Source organism: Ochotona curzoniae, unplaced genomic scaffold (assembly GCF_017591425.1).
Source record: "Ochotona curzoniae isolate NIBS_2020 unplaced genomic scaffold, NIBS_Ocur_1.0 contig_883, whole genome shotgun sequence".
Lineage (NCBI taxonomy): Eukaryota > Metazoa > Chordata > Mammalia > Lagomorpha > Ochotonidae > Ochotona > Ochotona curzoniae.
The window spans coordinates 47,430,846-47,452,373 of NW_024466599.1; the positions used below are offsets into that span (position 1 = coordinate 47,430,846).

General features: G+C 37.4%; 1 protein-coding gene across 5 annotated transcripts in view; it reads right to left on the reverse strand.

Moving 5' to 3' along the window:
* Nucleotides 1–1,525: 1,525 nt before the first annotated feature.
* CCDC85A (coiled-coil domain containing 85A) overlaps nucleotides 1,526–21,528 on the reverse strand; it is a 194,257-nt gene continuing 174,254 nt past the window's right edge. Inside the window, exons 4-7 of one of the 5 annotated variants that reach the window (XM_040993420.1) lie at nucleotides 10,798–10,932; nucleotides 8,124–8,243; nucleotides 5,278–5,376; nucleotides 1,526–1,615 (exon numbers count right to left, since the gene is read on the reverse strand). In XM_040993420.1, coding sequence (XP_040849354.1) covers nucleotides 1,526–1,615; nucleotides 5,278–5,376; nucleotides 8,124–8,243; nucleotides 10,798–10,932 — 444 coding nt within the window. The remainder of the gene's footprint in view (nucleotides 1,616–5,277; nucleotides 5,377–8,123; nucleotides 8,244–10,797; nucleotides 10,933–21,528) is intronic. The other 4 variants (XM_040993422.1, XM_040993421.1, XM_040993423.1 and 1 more) reach the window with 4 other exon arrangements.

Genomic DNA, 21,528 nt, shown 5'->3' on the forward strand with positions numbered 1-21,528 from the left:
GCTGCAGGCATAACTTGTTTTAAATTCTTCAGCATGTAGGAATGCAACAATTTAAGGACAAAAGCTCTTTTATAAGAAGGTGTAAATATAGCAGGCAGTTTCTTGTTTCAGAGTAATACTTTAAAATATAATATTTTAAAGAATGACTGGCTTGAATTATAACCCAATTATAATTATAGAAATAATTCTATAGCAAATTAATGCATAAATAGTTTCTGAAAATTAAAGATGTGGGTTATAACCTGTTTTTAAGTATTACAAAATTTCTTTACATTCCCCCAGCAAGGACAATTAATACACTGCGTAATGAACCCATTTAAAAAGGACATAACATCTATTATGAATAAAATTTCAATAACTCAGTATATAATAAAAACTGGGAACTGTTGCATTCCTACTTTTATAATCTTAAACTACAGTAAAAAATGTAGCATTCTGTCACAGGCCTCTTGCACATTCATACAAGAAACTATCATTGCATTTAGATAAACACAAAATATCATAGTGTTTCCGATACACACATCCTAATATTATATGTATATATACCAAAAACTAAAAAACAAAGCTAGCACACCTCTTTTTTGAAACCTCAAGCAACCTGAACAAGAGCTTTTAGTTTCAATTCTGAAAAAACATGCGAAGATTTCATAAAATGGTAGCTGTAGTAGGCAATGAAAGCTGTTCAATAAATGCAGTGCAATATTTTAAAGTTTACATAAAGTTTAAATATATAGCTGTCTAGAAACTAAATATAGAAATGGACACCTCACAGCTCAAAACACTCAGAAAAGCTATGTTTTGTTTTAATTGAAATTGCTAACATTCACATCAGTGGATATACTTAGTGAATATATATGTTGGGAATTTTCCCCATGATATGTATTTTTGAGCAGTTAGTTTTAAAAAAAAAATCACTCATTTGAAATGGTACTCTGATAAGCACTTTACAAACTCTTGGTAATCTAGCTGGTAAGAAAGTATATGTACCATTTTTAGCACCTCAAAAAAAAAATTAAACCCCAGAAACCGTCTAAATGAATTATGGATTATAAACTGACACTCTGAATTATAGAGGTAGTTGCCCAACTCTCAAACTTGGGAAGTTGAAAAATACCTCTTCATGTCTTCAACAAACATGGGAGAAAATTGCCCAAGTGTACACAATGAGCCAACTCTATTGAGACCACTAAGGTTCTATTAAGACTCTTCTACCATGCATGTTGCCTTATTCTCTGAATCCTGGGGAGTCAGAAATGCTTTAGATCTATTGAGCACAATGGTACCAAAATGGTAAATTTGCAAAGATACCTTTCTGGAGACTGACTCTTGTGGACATGGAAATGAAATACATAGAACATGAGCTGTTAGAGAGAAGTTATATTAAATATGATAATAGGAGAAATACGTGCAATGTACAAACACTCCACGTTATCCCATGAGTCCAGGCTTGCTGGAATCCATTCTTGGCTTTTTCTTCTTGTCTTTGCTGTCTGGCAGTGATGTCATGTTTGAAAGAGAGTGCTTTTCACATTGGTCCTTTATACTGGTTTCCTGATAAATGTTGCCTAATTCCAGGACAGGAACCTGCAGCATCTCCAAGTTTCCTCCACACAACCTTAAAAGAATGATAATCATGAGTGAGCTTTTTAAACTTGTTTTTCCCAAACAGATTTGATACACAGAGATGGGCACTGATGGATATGAAGACAAAATATCCAAATGAATGAGCTCAAAAACAGATGAGATTTCAAGCTTCTCAAACATAGGTACTTTCAGGAGTGGGGGCTGCTATGCTTGGACAGTAGCAACCAGGGCCACACTTGTACAATAATGTGCCAATTTGGATTCCATGAACAGACCTAAATTTTAACCATATGCAGAGCACTTGGGGAACTGAAACAGTAACTCCTTCACAAAATCTGATTATCAATGGAGATGAGGAATGGACACATTTGAAAGCTCCCCAGCTGATTTTTAGGAACCAGATCGAGTTTGCAAAGGTGTTGTCATCTCATGTATACAACCAAGAATATCACTTTTTAAACCATTGATGTAAGTGAAGGAGCTTTTCTACATCTGTTTAATTCCTGAGCCAGCAGGCTTAAAACTGAAAAATTTCCCTAGTTTTCTTCAGTCATCATGAAGCTGAGCTACTAAACAAGATCTCTCATAATTATGAACAGAAACCATCCAAATATAGAGGAAAAAATTCAGCAAAGGTGTTTTAGAATGGGTCCTCGTTTAAACATATTACATGTTATTAATATGAAATTACTGAATTCACCAGTACTATCAGCAATCTAAGTAATTGGTTATACACATTGAGTTCACATCCATTAACAGCCAGAACTCTCCTGGAGGGTTTTACATGGTTTCCCACTGAATGTCTCAGGGTTCTAATGACAGAAAACCAGTTTTTTATTCGTGGAGAACACTGCTTTCTGATTTGCTTTTGCTCTGACCTTGTCGATGTGTTTTACCAGTACCATTAAAAGTAACTTCATTTGCAAGACAGTAGAAACGCTAGTCTGTTTCAACAGACATCACTGAGTGGTAAACATCCATTTATACTTGAAGAGAGCTATAGTTATGGTTATTAACAATTTGGAAAGGAATTCTATGAGCTGCTCAAGCAATCCACAAAGGAATGAGAATCCTTTGGTGTTCTTGAGCCAAATTCATTAACAATGAATCAAGAAGCTTTACTTTCCTAGCCTCTAAAGATAGCAGTATGAGCCCCTCGTGTTTTGTTTGGTTTAGAATGAGAAAATATATGCTTGAAGCCCTCACAGACCCAAAACATTAGACAGTTAATACTGAAAATGTGCAACACAATGTATGTTAACATAGCTCTATTGCTACAGGGTGTAAGTAAACTCTTACAGGAGACACAGCTCTGAAACAAAAGGATCCAAAAGAAGACGCAGAAGTAGTGATTTTTAAAGATACAGTGACTAGTCAAGTATTTCAGCTGTCTGCAAGGAATTTACAAGAGCCAAATAGACAAAGGTAAAATGTCTAAAGTAATACATTTTCTTATGCCTAAAAGTATGCTTATTTCTATAGCACAGTATAAATGGTCACCCACCGTTTGATGGTGGCATGGATAAGTCTATGTATATGGCAATAATTCATATCCGGGAAGAACACCAGAAACTATGGTAAAACTTCGACTGACTTCCACATGGGTTTAACAACTCATTTTGTGTCAGGAAAAAGCTTTATACTTTTGCAACATTATGAAAGTAAATAGTTCTAATCGGGATTCTACGTATTATGGAGTTACTATTCCTAAGAACTTGAACTCAGCGTTTTTTCTGTTTCTTTATGATTTCTTTTTCATGGTCATAGGATTTATAGTAATCATTTTTAAAACACCATTTTTTCTAGGTTATGTTCAAGTATAGGTCAGATTTGTGTTGGTTTACAATTTTCTCAAAATCTGGAGATGAAAGATACCCGAAACTTTCAAAGGGTATAAAGAGGGCAAAACTTCAATATCCTGCAATTATAAAGGAACATATTTATATACCTAGGACTATATATTTATAAATTTAATACCTATAATACATAAATGTTACCACATGGTGATTTTTGTGGGGGAAAAAAACTGAAGAAAAGATGAACAAAAACTCATCTAGATTAAGCCCAGTAGCAGATTTCTTATAGAACACAAGCATTTTCTAGTTAAGGAGAGAGGGAAGAATAGTTCCAGAATTGCTGTGAAGAAATGTCCAAACAGTGTAGTGTCTGTAAGACACACGGGAAAGGAAACTGAAGTCCCCAGCTTTTTTATCACTTGACAAGAGCTGGTGCTCAGCGGTAATGTGGGCATGCCCCTGGGTTCACTGCTCATTAGAACATGATTCAACACCTTGATTTCTGGAAAGTTTAAGCAAGGGATGAGTGTTGGAAGATACCTTATGCATTTCCCAGTTAACTCAGACATCTGATTAGAAACTCCCAACACTTAGTATTTCTCGGCCATTGGTTCCCTTAGTCAACACTTCTTGGTTGAATTATATTGCTCCTTCCAGAGTCAACAGATGGGAAAATTCATACATTCATAGGTATGCAACTTGTAGTTTCAATTTGATTTAAACACAAGCTCAACAGCCACAAGAAACAGTGATGTGTAAAGATCATGGCAACTAATACTAGTGACTTAGAGAAGCAGACAACAAAGGAGATGCAGGAAGGAAACATGACTTGAGAAGGGCCACAACGAGCATCCACAAAGCAGGCAGGCAGGAGGCTAAGACCATCACCCTACATCTGCAATGCCCATATGACATCTTATGTAACATTACTGGATTCCAGAAACATCTTCATAAGGTACATGAAGAGAATCTGGTCCTAATATAGCTCAATCCAATGGGCACTTCGAGGTAATTTTGATAACCAAGCTAAACAACAATCGGAAGATACACTATAATATAGGGTGCCTCAAAATTTGTAGCAAATATGTAATGTGAAAAAAATGTAGAGATTTCAAATTTTTGTACCAAAATAACATGTTTCAATTCCATTTTCCAGGACCATTTAGAAGTACCCATGTATGAAACCACATAAAACCAATCCTTAATGTTTGCATTAAGAAATGACTTAACACTATTCCATTTAGCTCTTTAAATGTATATCCAGGCATAATATGCAAAGAATAATAATCACCTTGGATATCCATCATGTAAGCATACTTTTCCATCTTCTATTTTGTTATGTACTTCATGGGTAGATTTCTATTTGTTGAATTATCATGTGGCTATTTTTTTTCTCAGGTTTGGTCAATCACTACATGCAAGACAATGTTGCATGACATGGAACACACTGTTTGGTCATAAATAGCAAGTATTGCCAACGAAGCTGTTGATTTCTAACTTTGAAGAGGCTGCCTTTCGTTTCCATTTTTAAATATCAATCTTTAAAAATTTAAAGGTATATGAAAGTTATTTAATCAAAATTAGCATTACATGTTTTAGGCAGTAAATTCAATAGTTGGAAGTGTTCATAATTTCGTTTGGAATAGAGACTTGCCTGATGATCTCTATTGTGAACAATGTGTAACAAGATTCTGTTAGTAAAAAAAAAAAAAAAAAAAAAACAAGAAAAAAAACACAGTTAAACAGGCTAAAGATAAGAAACAGGAGAATTGGTTCTATTTTCACATAAAGCAGATGCATTTGGTCAGCATTCTAGAAAGCAGGTCTTCATAAAGCGATAGCTAAGCTATGATGAGGCTTTCAACACAGAATACACAATGAGGCACATCCAACTTACATTGCACATTTCTCTGACTATAGCTTTTTCTGTCTCACTAAGGTCATGTTCACACTCTTTACCCTGTTGGCGATCTACAGTTTCCTCAACATCCAAGACCTGGATTTGTTGAAAAACAAAAGCAAATTTCACATGGAAAAAACAACTTGTTAGTTAGAATAAAAGCATCAAGGAGCTCTACTCTAAAACCTTTACTTTTCTCCGTGTCTGCATATCAAAGTGGATTAACAAATGGCAAAGGCTTTTAAAAGCTGTTAATTGTCCTGAAACCTGTCTGGAATGAATTCTACTAAGTTTTCAGATGGACATTAAAAGCAATCCATTGCTTCACTAGTAGCCAATCGAATTCATTCACATGTACACTTATTAGGTGCATTTGTTATTAAAGCAATCTAGTAGTACAAACTATTTGAAGATAACCAGTGTAATGGCAAGCAATAGACATAATCCTATATGCCAAATAGTCCAGGTGATATGTAGACCGGGCCTACAGAAAAGATGACAGTGACAGATAAAATGACTCAGAACCTAAGGCTCTGCCCATAAGATCTCTTGGTCTCACAGTTCTTGCTTGCGCATGTAACCACAGCCTAAAACAAAGATTGTTCTTTCACAGCAGCAAAGAGATATACTAGTGTTTCAGAGAAAATATTCAAACAACACTTTAAATATTTTTCTGTTAAGTAAGATGTCCAGCGATTAAACATTTTTATATAAGTTTAGTGATCTGTTAGCACTCATCTAAATTTGCCCTAAATGGATCAAAAGTATGTCCAAATTTCTCAGATGGATGCTTTCAGTAGTAGGAAAGGAAGCAAAACTTTGGCTTTGAGAAACCAGAGCATTTACGCAGCCAATAGTATCACTGTTCCTAGAAGCTCCCAGAAAACTGCACTGCTGGGGGTTCCATTGTCCTCATGGTCAGTGCTGATTTTGACAGCTGACACTGTCACCTTAGAATCTGTACCAGCAGAAAATTAACCATAATAAGCCATTTCAATGCCTACTTAAAGTGTCACCTTCATGTCAAGTTCACAAACACTGAAACCGAGTAGAGTTTAATTCTGTAATTACATAATCTAATAAACTATTTAAACTCCTAGTTATCATTGGTAATTATCACTTCTTATAGCTCGCTTTACAGCTAATTACCATCTTTTATGTACTTAGAAGAAATCAATGTTTGTGCTCAGTGAATATTCATAGACAGCTTGAAGAGCTCCTTGAACATATTTCTCTACAAATTTCATTTGTAATATCACAAGTGTGTACTTCAAATCAGTTAATTCCAAAATGGAAAGGAAGTTGCAATTAATAGTTATGCATTTTAAAGCAGGAAACTATATAACAAATAAGCTAGTTTCTTCATCTGATAGATAGCATTTTCCCACAAACCATAACCATTGGGTTTACCGGGGCCTGGAGCTCGCGACAGATGAGAAAATGAGCAACTCAACAATTGGTTGAATTATGCATTTCAGTTCTTATAACTTTGAATGAAAACAAAAATGATCCCAAGAGGAGACAAATTTTTCAAACTTGTAACAGCTTTTCCTTGTCCTCCACTCACTGCAGGCCACGCTAACAGCTCTATTGAGAATGAAGGAAAAATTGCATTGCCACCAGATTCCAAGAGCAGCTGCCATTTAAAAAGACAGCCAGTCAAAATGGCGTGCACATACTTTAAGTAGTGACAAAGCACTGCTTTTGGAATATGTGCAGACACACTCTAACACTGCAATGTTGAAGCCATTCTCTGGTCCATTTCCCACTTCTAGAGTGCTTTTGATAGCTACTGTAAATTCCTGCTAAGTTTTATATCAGCTGCTATTGCGGAGAGGAAGTGGCTCACTAGTGCATGAGCCAACTGTACTAAAATGCAGCACAAAGCCTCCCGTTTGGGGGTTCTCACTCACTTCTTTTTGTACACCAAGAAGTGTCGGGTGCCCTTCCCCAAAAGTACAGCTTCACTCTGAAGCTGTATGAATCATTCTGAAACTGAAACCATTGGAAGGAAGGTTATGAAGTGCATGTGGGAAAAGGAGAATTGAGGCACTCTACCCAATTTATGGTTCCAAAGGGGAGGAGGGGCAAGGCTATATATGGGAATTATTATTCAGAACAATGTTTCATATTTTGGAGTTGATCAGCTTTAAGTAACTGGCTCAATCTTCAAGCACTGCTATTGCTGGGGTCACTTTCTTCTCTTAGATAATAACGTATATACACACAATTATGCCACTTTATTAGATCGGGAAAGCTAATTATTGGGTAAAAATGGTAAATGTCAAACTTACTAATTTCAATGAAATCATTGCTGAATCAAGCACAAAAATAACTCCTCTTTGTCTAATACCATTATCACTTCTCCAATACCCTATAAAATAGCACTAAGTAAAAATCTGATTTCAACTTTGTAGATTTTTGTTCACCGTAAGTTGCACAACGTACTTCCTGCATATATGGTGCCCCCCTTATTTTTGACCTCTTACTCCCTACATTTGAAGACATCCATGCTAAAAACATTGCACATAAAATACCTGCCACAGTATTTTGCACATATGGATACACATGCATATCAGACTTGAACTTCAATGCAGACTGGTATGAATCACATTACTCCAAACAAAATGGTACAACTAGGAGCAATCATAAGAACGCAAGCTGCTTTGAAAAAAAGAGATGAAAATCATAGGTCACAAATTAAGATTAAAATGTTACTCCACACAAGGTCAAGAACAGAAAGGATCTATGGTTAAAGAAAGACTGTGAGGACTATCAGACCACAGCACACAAGCCACAAAACAACTGAAATTCTGGATAAATGGTTGCACACGGTCGGTTACCTTAAGAGAATGTACCACAGGTTCAGGCTGCTGAGAAGGTGTGGCATGTCCACTGAAGCTAGCAGGAGAGTTGGGCGAACTGTTATTCCCATCAGCCCCTGATGACAACCTAAAAGAACCCTTAGTAGAAAACCAACAACTTTGTTATTAAAACAAAAGTCGTTCATAACTGCATAGATGTCATTCAATATTTCAATTGCACTGCCAAAAGAAATTTAGCCATTCTTAACAGCTTGATAGCATCTTCGGAGAATCAGAAAACAGGTGGAATTTACTTGCTGCTTGACCAGCCAAAAAATCTTCACCAAAACTCTTCTCCATATATGTCCAGATGTCATCTCTGACTTACAGAGAGCAATTTCCCCAAGCATGGACATGAAGAGTATTTCAAGGGTGAGTTTTGAAAGTAAATTACTCAAAAACAAGGCATTTGTGAGTTACACCGTAGCTGAGTTCAGTATGCTCACTCAGCAAGCCAAATGCCATGTTCCATACAAATCAGAAAATGCAGACAAAGCAAGTCCCTGCATTATGACAACACTCTACAAAACACAGTGGAGTGTTTTCTAATGAGGTTTAAGTAATTTGACCTTAAACGATGCTGTCACTTTCTGGCCTTTTGAAAAATGCAGAAATAGGTAGTTTCTACATAGTTTCTATATATTTTTTTCTCCAATGATTCTTCAACTTAACTGGTCAGAAATCAGAATTCCAGCATATTTAATTTGACCTATGGGATTCGAACTGGGGATTTCTACAGGTTGCTTGGGGACGGCCAATGGATCAGCACAAAAATGCAATGTACCAGTTACTCTCATTTTTAAAAAAAGCAGTTGGTATTTATACTAGACTAATAACTGCTCTATTGGAATTGATTCTGTCTACACCCCCTGAATAGGCGTCACTGAAGGTGTATTAGGTAAATTCACCAAAAGAGAAACCTCAGCACTTTGGGGTACGAATCTGCAGCAATGCAGGTCAACATTTACAATATCAATTTTGAGAATGGGAGCAAAATGCTGCAGAGGCAACAGTTACAGATAAGGGTTATATGTGAACCACACTTTTTACAAGCAAAGTTACAGTCAATATTCATTTTTAAGGAAATAGTTACTGATTCAATTTCAAGCATTTTCTCTTGTTATTTCTTCTTTAATCAAGTTCTGCCCCAGGTGGCTTTAAAGAGGAATGTCCTATTTCTGTCTCCTGTTGCTGCTAATAAATTAATAGCAAGTGTTGGCATAAGACAGTCCTAATCTCTTCTGGGCATGGAAATGGCAAGATCTGCTTTCTGGTATTTGTAGCTCAGATGTGACCAGCAACATAAAGTCTGATGCAAATAATAAAGGGGAAATGTTAAGATGCTCAGGGGGAAGGTACAACCTTCCCTTCCCCTCCTCACCATTCAAGCAGGAGCAGCTCAAATTGTACTAGAACTTAGGAGTTACAAAAGTTTTTAAGTAACTCCAATCCTGTGGTTATTTCCTCTTTTTAACTGGTACCATGTTTATGAACTCTGGAGCACTTGAGTTCCCAAGGTTTAGATTTTTCTTAGCAGATTTGGCAAAAAAAAAAAAAGTATGCATAGCAATACTAGAGCAAATCTGCTTTTTCCCTGAGCCTCTATATTTTAAAAGAGAAAATTGCTAAAATCAATATAAATAGCCTTTCTAAACCAAGTCATTTTGGCCAGTTGCCATTATTTGCTTTAATAAATAATTGCTTCATTTCTTAAAAAGGCTACAATAGGATCTTGCCTAGAGTATACAGTATTGTAGGGAGGAATAGGGAAATAAAAATAGCAATTTAATGCTTGAATGCTAAGTAGCTTTGAGACCCATGCTCTAGTGATCAACCAAAGTACTTAAATGCCCAACTGGTAAAACGTAATGCCAAGAGGGGCTAAATAGTTTCCTTGAACAACAGCAAGCACCTCATTTTATTACACATTGATTAGTACCAAAGATTAAGACATCTTCTGTGTTCTCAGTAGAATAAGACCATTATTTAGGAAATGATGTAGGTTCAGTTGATTTCCAATCGACTAACAGATAGTCATTGAACACCAAATAATTTTAAACAATGCCTTGGAGTTTATTTCCATAATGTTAAGACTATTTAAACTGCTACAGGCCACCGTTAGTTGCTTGGGTATTTTTTAAATTATTTTTTTATAAGCCTCTGAAAATTTAAAACAAAAAATGAGTTATTTCAGAGGCATAGTCTCTCCACTACAGAGTTCAACAGATAAAAGATGAATACACCCACTGTCACCTGAGCAGAGGTTCAACAGGGTGAGGCCTGGTGAAGTACTTGGATTGACATTGTTTTCAAGCTGCCCCTTTGTACCACCTCCTGCTCAGCAGTCAACTGGAAAAGACCAGGAATAATTTTCCAAGCTGTTCTAGAGATATGGGGGTGTTAATTTCCATGGTCATAGATATTTCTTTTTCTGTTCTTTCCATTTGGGGTTGCTCAACTTGGACCTGCAAGATCAGGAGGGAAAAAAGCAACTGCAGGTGAACTACTGAGGAGGTCAAAGTGCCTCCTCCGTCCTCAGGGTCACTCAGCCAGTACCTTGGGGTGAATGGCCTTAATCTCCCCGACCCAGTGCAACCTTTTGCTCTAGCAGCAGAAGCCACCTGGTAGGGCAGCCAGCTGACTCTTCACTCACCGGCAGAGTGGGCAGGCATCGTCCTATTCCTCGGCACCCTTGCCACCACTGCAAGACCCGCCGGGCTCTGGGCCCCCAGCCTTTCTCCATATTTGAGCTGTTTTTAGTTGGAGGTTGCCTTCTATTCTGGGTGGCCTTATATTTGGAACAACATGGTACAATCACTCAGAAAAATACTGTTTCCCAATCTCAATAAAGCAGATAGAACAAGAAACTTGATGAAATGGACCACAGTGACCACAATGGCAGGTTACAACATGCATCCGTAGCGAGCGGAAAGCAGACACCGTCTATGCCCCCACTCCTCACACCTAACACGGCCTCTTCTCAGTCCTCAGCAAAATGATCCTGTTCTCAAGCTACCTAAAAGATATAGGTGACAAAATAACAAAATGGGAGGTTGCTCAACTATTTCATAGATTTCACCTGTGAAATAAATAACTACCATGGTCTTCCAAGTACATAAACTGTTGAACTTCAAATCCTGAATTTTGAACACTATGCTTTTTTGTTAAACACAAGTGTGTGTATATTATATGTGTGTGTGTGTGTTATTAATACTGAGAAAAAGATTGTGTCACATGAAATAAATTATTTTACTTAAGTCTAGATAATTATGTCTATTTCACTCCAAAATGTCTGTTCTCATTAACATAACAGATAAAAATCAAAAAAGTCCCTAAATTTCATAGTTTTCTATGGCCAAACTCTATTCCTACTAAAATGATCAGAAGCAAAACACACTTACTAAACATGATCTCATGTCCCTGTCAGGTTTCACTAAGACCTTCACCTAAGCATGCTACGTTCCCAGGAATAAAACATTACGGAACTTTCACAAAATTGCCCTGACTTTGATGTTAACTTTAGGAGATGCAAAATGGAAATATTCTACTTATGAATTTTTTCCTCTGGAAGTTTGTCCTGTATTCTAAGTAATGCCAATTTAATTGTCAGTAATCTCTAACTTCCTGGAAGCTAAACAATGAAGAAAATGCATCACCATCAAAAATAAAAAATGAGAAGCAGTGAGGCCCAGCAGCTGATAATCACAAAACTTTTCTCAGTCTCTGAAATGAGTACCAGTTAGCTATGACAGAGGTGACTTACACGCCAGGCGTCACAGCACGGACACAGTATAGAAAATTATTATTCACGCCTGGGCTGCACTGACCTTTTAAACATTACAAAACTGACTTCAACATTTCCCCTTTGGTAGTTATTTCAGTGTCCAATCCTGCTGCATAATCAAAAGAGCTATAACTGTTTCCAGCCATTTCATACACGGCATAAAACTCACACTATATAATGCTGAGTCATGCAAAATGTACAGTTACTTTTATTAATACAGACATGATCACCTAGATTTGATCATTCTCCATGATTTATGCAGCTCTCTGACCTTATGTGTTTCAGATTCAACAACGAAATAAAACATGAGCACCACAATTCCGACGTTCATTCTTCATTGATGAACTGGCGCTTCTCCATTACAGGAAATTTAATTACCGTGCTCAGAAAATCTGAGAGTGTCCCTAGAACCACTAGAAAGCCTGCCTGAAAGAGTAGCCATGCAGGTAGTTTGGGAGACAAGATGTGGGCCCAATGTGGTAGCCTAGCAGCTAAAGTCCTCACCTTACACACGCCAGGATCCCATATAGGTACTGGTTCTAATCCTGGCAGCCCCACTCCCTGCTTGTGGCCAGGGAAAGCAGTCAAGGATGGCCCAAAGTTTAGGGACCCTGCACCCACGTGTGGGAGACATGGAAGAGGCTCCTGTCTCCTGGCTTCAGATTTGCTCAGCTCCAGCCATTGCAGCCACTTGGGGAGTGAATCAATGGACAAAAGATCTTCCTCTCTGTCTCTCCTCCTCTCTGTATATCTGACTGTCCAGTAAAAATAAATCTTTAAAAAAAAAAACCAGTGAGGGGCCCGGCGGCATGGCCTAGTGGCTAAAGTCCTCACCTTGAACACGCCGGGATCCCATATGGGCGCCGGTTCTAAACCCGGCAGCTCCACTCCCCATCCAGCTCCCTGCTTGTGGCCTGGGAAAGCAGTCAAGGACAGCCCAAAGCTTTGGGACCCTGCACCCCTGTGGGAGACCTGGAAGAAGTTCCTGGATCCTGACTTCGGATCAGCATAGCATCGGCCGTTGCGCTCACTTGGGGAGTGAATTATCGGATGGAAGATCTTCCTCTCTGTCTCTCCTCCTCTCTGTATATCTGACTTTCCAATAAATAAATCCTAAAGAAAAATAGTGAGACCAGATGCAAAGTAAGAAAAAATAGCTATCTCTTTTAGTGTTGCAAAAAGTTTGTTGTGGCTTTTCATTTAAGGGAATGTACAGTAGCTGTGTAATGGAGACTGTCATATCTAGTAACATGTTATTCAAATTCATGGCATTGTAAACTTCTATTTTTTTCCTACTGTTGATTTTATATTGTAACTTTTCATTTAAGGGGATATACAATAAGTGTGAAATGGGCAATAATATATCCAGATGTGTGGATACAATATAATATATATCTCTACTTCCAAAGATGGACTCCCAGTGAAACTGTTACCTATATCTTAACAATAGGATGCTGGATTTTGCCATCGTCCATGCCTGCAATGATGGACATATGACTGTTTATAAAGAACTATACTTTAGTAATGATATAGGGGAACTAGTTGGGGGGAGCAATAGGGGAGGAGATAAGGGAAATCCCAGGAGCTTATGGAACTGTATCATAAAATGATAGTAATAATAATAAAAAAATCACTAATAAAAAATAAAATAAGTGCACTATATATTGCTAATCCTTAAAGGATTAATGTATAAAGCTTAGGTTTTGCAAACCATATGATATAATCACCATAAAGGAAAAATGTGCAAATTTATTGACTTCCCACCGATTTCAATGCTCATTTCTTTAACAACAAATGCTATGTGCACTGACAAATGTATTCTGGGTGAGACTTCATTGTTGACCTTCCAATAAACTACACATAAATGGCATTTGCATACTAATAAAGGCTTTGCTGTAGCAGCTCCTCAATTCTCTCTCCTGGTATTTTCTGAGACAGCTCCAAAAACCAGAGAATCTTTTAGTCACTCAGTCCCTGCAGTTGCAAAATGTAATTCAAAACAGAAAAACCCACTCCAGGCTGTGGCAAGTAGTAATAATCTTAAAATCACTGTCTGTTTCTGAAGAATTTTATCCTGTTTAGTTTTGTCCTGTGTAGACTTCAAATCATCAAGAAAGCCTAACAACCCAATAGACCCATAGAAACCTGTGTATTGGTCAGCACCACTCCCCCTCCCCCGGCTACATAAATTCATAACTCATGAATCATTTCACATCCCATAATGGCCCACCCTATTTGCTCATGGATGAATACTCTGCAGCAACATTGCATTGGAGGGATACATCACACAGAATCCATAGAATGTGATAAAGACTTCCATAGAACGCTGAAAGCAGCCTTGATGAGCACACAAAAGTATCCCTTCACATCACTGAAACAGATAAAATACGAGTACTTTCGTGCCTTCACATATTTGAAAGTTCATAATAGTTTGAAAGTGGGTCAATTTATTTTATTGCCCTTAAACACAAGTACCTCTTATTCAGAATGAAGTAAAAAAAAAAAGTCATTGAAATTTACAAAAATCGAAGGAAATTAAAAACAGATAATGATGTTACAACATAAAATGCTTATAATTCATGAATATAAGGAGAAGTGGCACAAGATGTAATCACTGGTTAAGTTGGCCATTGTTATGTTTTGTAATAGCCACTTTTTGTTAAATTATCATAAAACTAGAAGTTTCCATTTTATTTCCCAAGAACATTTATCAAAATTAACAAGAACACCTTGGGTTTTGCTTTTTTATGTTAAAAACAATATTTTGTTTTTATTATTTTAAAGATTATTCTCTAACAATGTTCTTTTTGTAATAAAGTAAATGCAGTACTACTTTGCCTAGGACAAGGCTATGTTCTTTACAATAAAATACTCCCACTATTTTAAATTCTGGTGGGATTCATATGCATTCTCATCAAAAAACAAAAACCACTAATGACAAAATATTTTGCTTAACAAGGCTGTATGCAGCCCAAGTGTTTCATCTTTTTTTAACTTGAGCTTTATCCACTTTGTAACCAAGAATGCCCAGAGTCTTGAAAACACAGTGAAAGTCACAGGAAGCTTAAAATTTGCACTTTCAACTTCTGGTTTCATTGTATCTTTAGGACTATGCTTTGAACAAGATTTCATTCCTCAAACACAGAACATCGTATGTTAACAATAGATTGATGACAGATTAAAGTAAGGAATGATTTCATTATGGTTTCTTATTGGATGATGGTACCTTTCAGACATGCTTAGGAGGAGCGATCGCCTTACTGGGCTAATCATGCTGACTTGAAGAGAAAAGGCCACTCACTCCCAGTCTGTTTTGTGACTTGGTCCTGGTTCTCTGTTTTGTGATATGGTCCTGGTTCTCTGGTGCCTTCCCCTCCTTTGAGTGCCAGACTAATACAAACCACCAAAACCGTGATCAGAACTAAATCTTACAGCTTCCTAAGTATTTTAGTTTCTTAGGTGTTTTAGCTAAGAAAGAAGTGAGAATGCTAATGCAATTAGCTAACTGAGGTAACCAGCCAAGTTAAAGGATTACATCGCTTTGCGAAGAAGCCAGATATTCACAGAACTGAGTTCAATGCTTCATAGGACATTGACATTTCAATTACCTGTCATTGAATTAGAATTGGTTATGTGATTTCTCAAATTATTCAAAAATAATATTGCTTTACACAGTTCCCATTATATGATTATGTAATGGGCATCAGTAAGGGGAAAAGTGCACTGGTATGTAGAGAAGCAAAAGCGTGAATTAAGCACCAGTCTCAAGCACAGCTGTGTGCTACACAGTAGTTGCTGTTTCTTTAAAGTTCTGAAATCTTCTGCAAGAGGAATATTGTATAGTTTTCTAGAAAATGACGTGCTTTTGAGGAGTTTGATAAGAAAGGAAAAGTGAAAACCTGAGGGGAGGGTTAAGAGAGGCCATCCAGGGCATGCTCCACGCATCTCAGTTTCTGAAGAGATAAAGCAAGATTTCTCTTGGGTGCAGCAGGCACTTAACCTAATGGTTAACATATGCATGTCCCATACAGCAAGACTTAAAGTTCGATTCCCAGCTTGGACTCTTGAATCCAGCGCTCTGCTAATACAGACCCTGGAAGGTAGTTGGAGAGGGCTCAGTAATTGAATTTGGCTACAATAGATTGAGATCTGGGTTGAGTCAAAAGTTCTTGATTTTGACCACAGCTCTTCTGGGCCTTTGGGAAGTAAATCAGCAAATGGGCTGGGGGGCAGGGAGTTTGTTGCTCTCTGCCTCTCAAAGACATAATATTTGGAGACACTGGCATTGTGACATATATAGCCACCTACGGAGATGCCAGCATCACAAATGGACATGCGTTGTTCCACTTCCAGTCCAGTTCTCTGCTAATGGTCTGGAAAAGCAGCAGACCATGGACAAAGTGCTTGGACCATGGTACTCACAAGGGAGACCAGGATGGAACTCCTTGCTTTGGCCTGTCCAATCACTGGCTATTGCAGCCATCTGCAGATGGAAGATAACTTCTCTCACACTGACTTTCAGAGCCAGAAGCTTCTTCCCGGTCTCTCACATGGGTAAAGGGTCCCACAGGCTTTGGACCATCCTCTACTGCCTTCCCAGTGCACAAGCAAGGAGCTGGAATGAGAAGTGAAGCAGTTAGGACATGAATCAGTGCCCATATGGGACCCTGGCACTTACAGGTGAGGATGATGCCACTAAGCCATCATGCTGGGCAGCAAAAATGTTTTTGAAGCACATTTTGAAAAAAAAATCCACTTAGAATACTAATACAAGAAAAATACCAAGAATATATACTGGAAACCGGTAATAAACAATCGGAAAAAATTTATAATGAGTCAGTCTGACTTGGGACTCTTCCTTACTAACTTTAATTCTCACTCAGGCAGTTGTATGAACATGAGTCTGAGCCTGTTGCTCCAAACTTCCAGCAGTTAGAGACAAGATTTAAATACAGAGGAGAAAAGAGAATTCAGTTCAGCATGGAGTTTTCACAACAGCTACACCTGCAACTTTTTGACCTTAGACTATGATCATTCCAATAATAAATAACACTTATCTACTAATTTAAAGACAACTCTTGTTTTTTGTCCCTATCAATATTTAGGGGAAGGAAACAAAAGCCCAATTTTGCAAAATATATACAACTTTAAATAAATCCATGCTCTTTCCCCAAATTTCAGTAAATCTTACAGCAAGAATGTTCACTATAGGGATAGCGAAAAACACAAACATCCATTATGATATTTAGTAAAATACAAATTACAGCAGTATTATCACTGAACTTGACTGTGTTCTCTGTAATGGAGAAAATTATTAAAGCTAAAAAAATAAAGCTCTTTAAAAAATCCTTTACATTGTTTCATTTACTGAAGGAAAGTAGACATGTAAAAAAAAATTCCTGAATGTTTTGTTTTCTATTCTGCTATGGTAGAAAATGGATAAGTGGGCATTCATATTGTATGTTTACATATTTGTGGGTATGAGTATTTGCAACTAAAATCACACTTACAAAAAAGTATAGACTCATAGAATATAGGTGCCCCACCTACATAGAGATCAGACGGATTTATGTAATTCACTTTGAAGCCCAGCCCTCTTTACCTACTATAGGAAACCAAGAATAGACTCTTAAAATTGAATAGCTTTGGTGGTTTTCTCTTAAAGATTTCTCATCTTTTCGAATTTCTAAAGACTAAACTGTCCTACAGTGCCTTTCACCTTATTAGAATGCATGCCAATTTAGGACACAGAGGGGTTGCATTCAATCTTACTAGAGCAAGAACAGCTGTTTTGCTTAATCTCATTAGGAAAATTGTTCAGTCTGGCCAGTCCTCATTCTGGCATGTTATAGAACTGCACTAACATACACAGAAGCTTAGATCGGAAGACACTTGAAGGTCACCTTGAGAAATCCTTCCAAGTGATCCCTGTGCTTTTTGAAATATTAACACTGATTTACTATAATGATGACTTAGTTAATTGCATTAATAGAGAAGTACACATTTATCTTAAAAATCTATTCAATACTTAGGTTATATTAACTATTGTTTACAATTATAAATAGTCAAGTATTTATTCACTTAAAAATTTGCTAAGAATCTGTCAGAAACAGCCTCATACAATACTATATTGTTACTGGACAATTTTTATTGAGGATAGGAGCCCTGTGAATTCACAGCATATACGTTAGAGTTACACTGCCTAGGTATCGATTCTTTAGGACACGAGTGAATGACTTTGGATAAGCTGTGGTATCCATTCTACATTTCAGTTTTCTTGTCAATAAGATGTGTGTAACTCTAAATTACTCAATAGCGTTAGCAGGAAAACACCTCTTCTAACAATGCATGGACTGCAAAAGTGCTCAGTGTGTTTACTGTCATTATCACAAATGTTGTTGCTTCACTTGTCAACACATTTTCTAACTTATCAGCTTGCTTTCACATGTTTATTAGAGCAGTATTCCTCCATCAGATTTGGCCCCACAGGAGGCATGTTTGGCAAATATGTTTGAAAACACATCTACTTGACAAAGCTAGGTTACTTCTGTTGGTACTCCGTGAGCACAGGCCAAGGATGCAACTCACTCAGCACTGCATAATAAGGAAGACAGTCCCCTCAGAACAAAGAATCCTCTAGTCCACCATGTCAACATTGCTGAAGCTGACAAACCCCGACTTAGACAAAAGTAACTATATTGGAAAACTACAAAGTGAAATTCCGCCTGACAGCCCAGTAGCAGGTGACTTAAACGGCAACTTCCTGAACTTTACTCGTGTTTGAAGTCTAAAGGAATGCGTATTTCTGTTCTCAAATAGGAAATTCCTCTTTCCAACAAAAGGAAAGGACGTACAAGTTCTTAAAATACTCTGTTGTCACAACAATGCCAACAGAAAGAATCAAGAGTGGACGGTGGCCAGGCTGTGACTACACTCTACACTATAGCATTTTTTAAATCAGATACCAATTACCAATCACACATGTAAAAGTCAACTATCAGAGGGTACTTTGTGGAAATTTCAAAAAAAAACTTCTCAGTAACACACAGAACAAAGATTCTTCACATAACTTTTTTAGGTAGTCACGTTAGAAAAAAATGTCCACACAGTTAAAGTGAAGGCCGATAGGTGACACGATATCCAGCATTATACAGCAAGTAGAGAAATCAGAGAGGAAAAAGTAGACCAGAACAGGGCTCATTCTCTCCTTGCTAAATGGTTAAGTGTGACAGTCCAATTGTACCTTCAGAAGGTGGAAGACACATGGAGGAAGGTCTTAGCCGTAATAGTCCTCACTCACCAAGCTCCTACTGAGGTTGGGACCATCCTAAGTTCTGCCAATTAAGATTACTAACATTGTCTTTTATGAGCTGCTATGACCTGTTAATATCTATTTAAGCGCTTCCTTGAATAACTCTGGTACATGTATATAAGGAAGTTCATAGCATGAAAACCACATCTTTAAAATGTGCAACGAACATGAACATTTTTCCAAAAAGCCTATCCCAAGGGCTAACAGTTATATGAAAAAATCAGCATTGCTAATCACCAGGGGAATGTGAACCCAAACCACCAAGATATCACCTCACATACTGCAGAAGAGTGAGAATCTAAAGGACGAAAATTTAGTGTCAGCAAAGATGTGAAGAAAAAGGATACCTTCCACTCCGTTGGTAGAAATCTGAAACAGTATGCATGTTTTCAAAAAAATAAAAATATAGAACCATGTAATCCAAAATCCTATTGCTTGGTATATATCTAAAAGAAATGCAATCAATATAGTAAAAAGACATCTGTACTTCCACTCATGTTCATTACAGGACTATTCATAATTACCATGATAAGAAATTAATAAGATCCCCGAGTTACCAATAGAACCAAATGAAATTACAACATGATATGGGTATTGTCTTGCTAATATCATTGTACTTAGCTAGACCCATATTGCAGTTCACTTACCATCCCTCATATGGTATTCCAAAGTGAGCTTTCACGAGTTCTTAAAAAGTACTGCCTATGATTCAGGATATTCCTCTCAATTTTATTCATTCTCTCCTCTTCCCCTCCTTTCTCTCCATTCAAACTCTTCTAAAACAGACCTCCAGTAAATTTGTCTCAATCCTGGCCCTACAAATGAGCAAGTCATGATCCCGTGTACCTTGGGAGGCACAGAATGTAATGGCTGAGGCAGGTGCCACATGCAGAAACCTGGTTATGGAGAACTCCTCATACTCCATGAACGATTTGAAATTTATTCCATGTAGGACCATGAACTCCAAAACCTCATGTGTGTGTTACAGCAAACAGGCAAGGAAAAACTGCTGAAATGAAATCCCAGTAAGGAGATTTAAAATACTGACATGACATATGAGCTGGAGTGCGTATTCACAGGAGGCACGGAAAAGTTGCTGTTGCTGGATTAAAGGGTATAGCACCTTGTGAGCCTCAATGTTTATTACAAGGAAGCCAGAGAAGTTCAAAGAGAAATCAAGAATGGGTTTCAGCCTTCTGGAAATATACCAGCTAAGCAGCCATTAGCCAAGAGAGGAAATACCAGCAAAACAGCATCTAATTCCTTTTCTGCCTTTTTTTTTTTTAAATCAAGATCAAAGAAGTGATTAACAATACAAAGCCCTGAAATAATCTTTCTCACAGATACTCTGCAGAAAAAAAAATTGAGATGTGAGATAAAAGAGTTTGCAAAATATTTCAATTGAGAATGATTTCAGTAACTACAATGATCACTGCATCACTAATGAAAATGATCCAAAGAAAATACAAATCTTGGAAGGAAAATGAAAGAATACGGAAATATCTATCAGTTCAGGTGAAACGTACAGAAAACAACTAGCAAATAAAAGTGATTACATAAGTTTATCAAATGTCTTCTTCCAAAGACAGTGGGCAAATTCCAGGAAAAAAAAAGAATTAGCTTCTTGAAGGAACTAGGACAGCAAACACCCTGAATCTTTGTAGCCAGAATGAAAGCAGTCTAAGAATAACAATGAAGGCCTAGTAAAATGCAGCTGCTCAACAATAGGTAGGAATTGTGGGAAATTGGATTTGCGTGCGTCTTGCTTCGAGATCACAAGGTTAGTTAATTTCTTTTTTTTTTTTCCTTCTATTAACCATGCATCCCTTGGTGAGAAACACTAATTTTCTTGGCAAAAAAGAACATTGTATATAAAATGCTTTTCAATCAGATTGACAATAATTAATAACACTGCTGTTGATAGGAACATTAACCCAATACTTTAGGTGTCAGTCATAAAAAAGGGGGAGGGGCTGAAAGGAGCATGAGCAGGACAGACTATAAAGGCACGGGACTGAATGCCACTGCAGATGCACTGACAGAAAGAAGTAATGCTAACCACCATGGTATTTGACTTGCAGAGCATAGGCTGTTAGTGATTTTGTTAAAATATCTCAGCATGTGATCTCAGTGCAGGAGAACACAGCTCAGAACAAGAAACTGAACAGCTATTGAAGAGAACTGCTTGGAACCTGTGCTCTATGTCACAATGGGTGAAGTTGTCATTTGTGATCCTAGCATCCAAGCTCAGACTGTTTAGTTGACGTCCCGGCTGCTTCCTCCTTCCC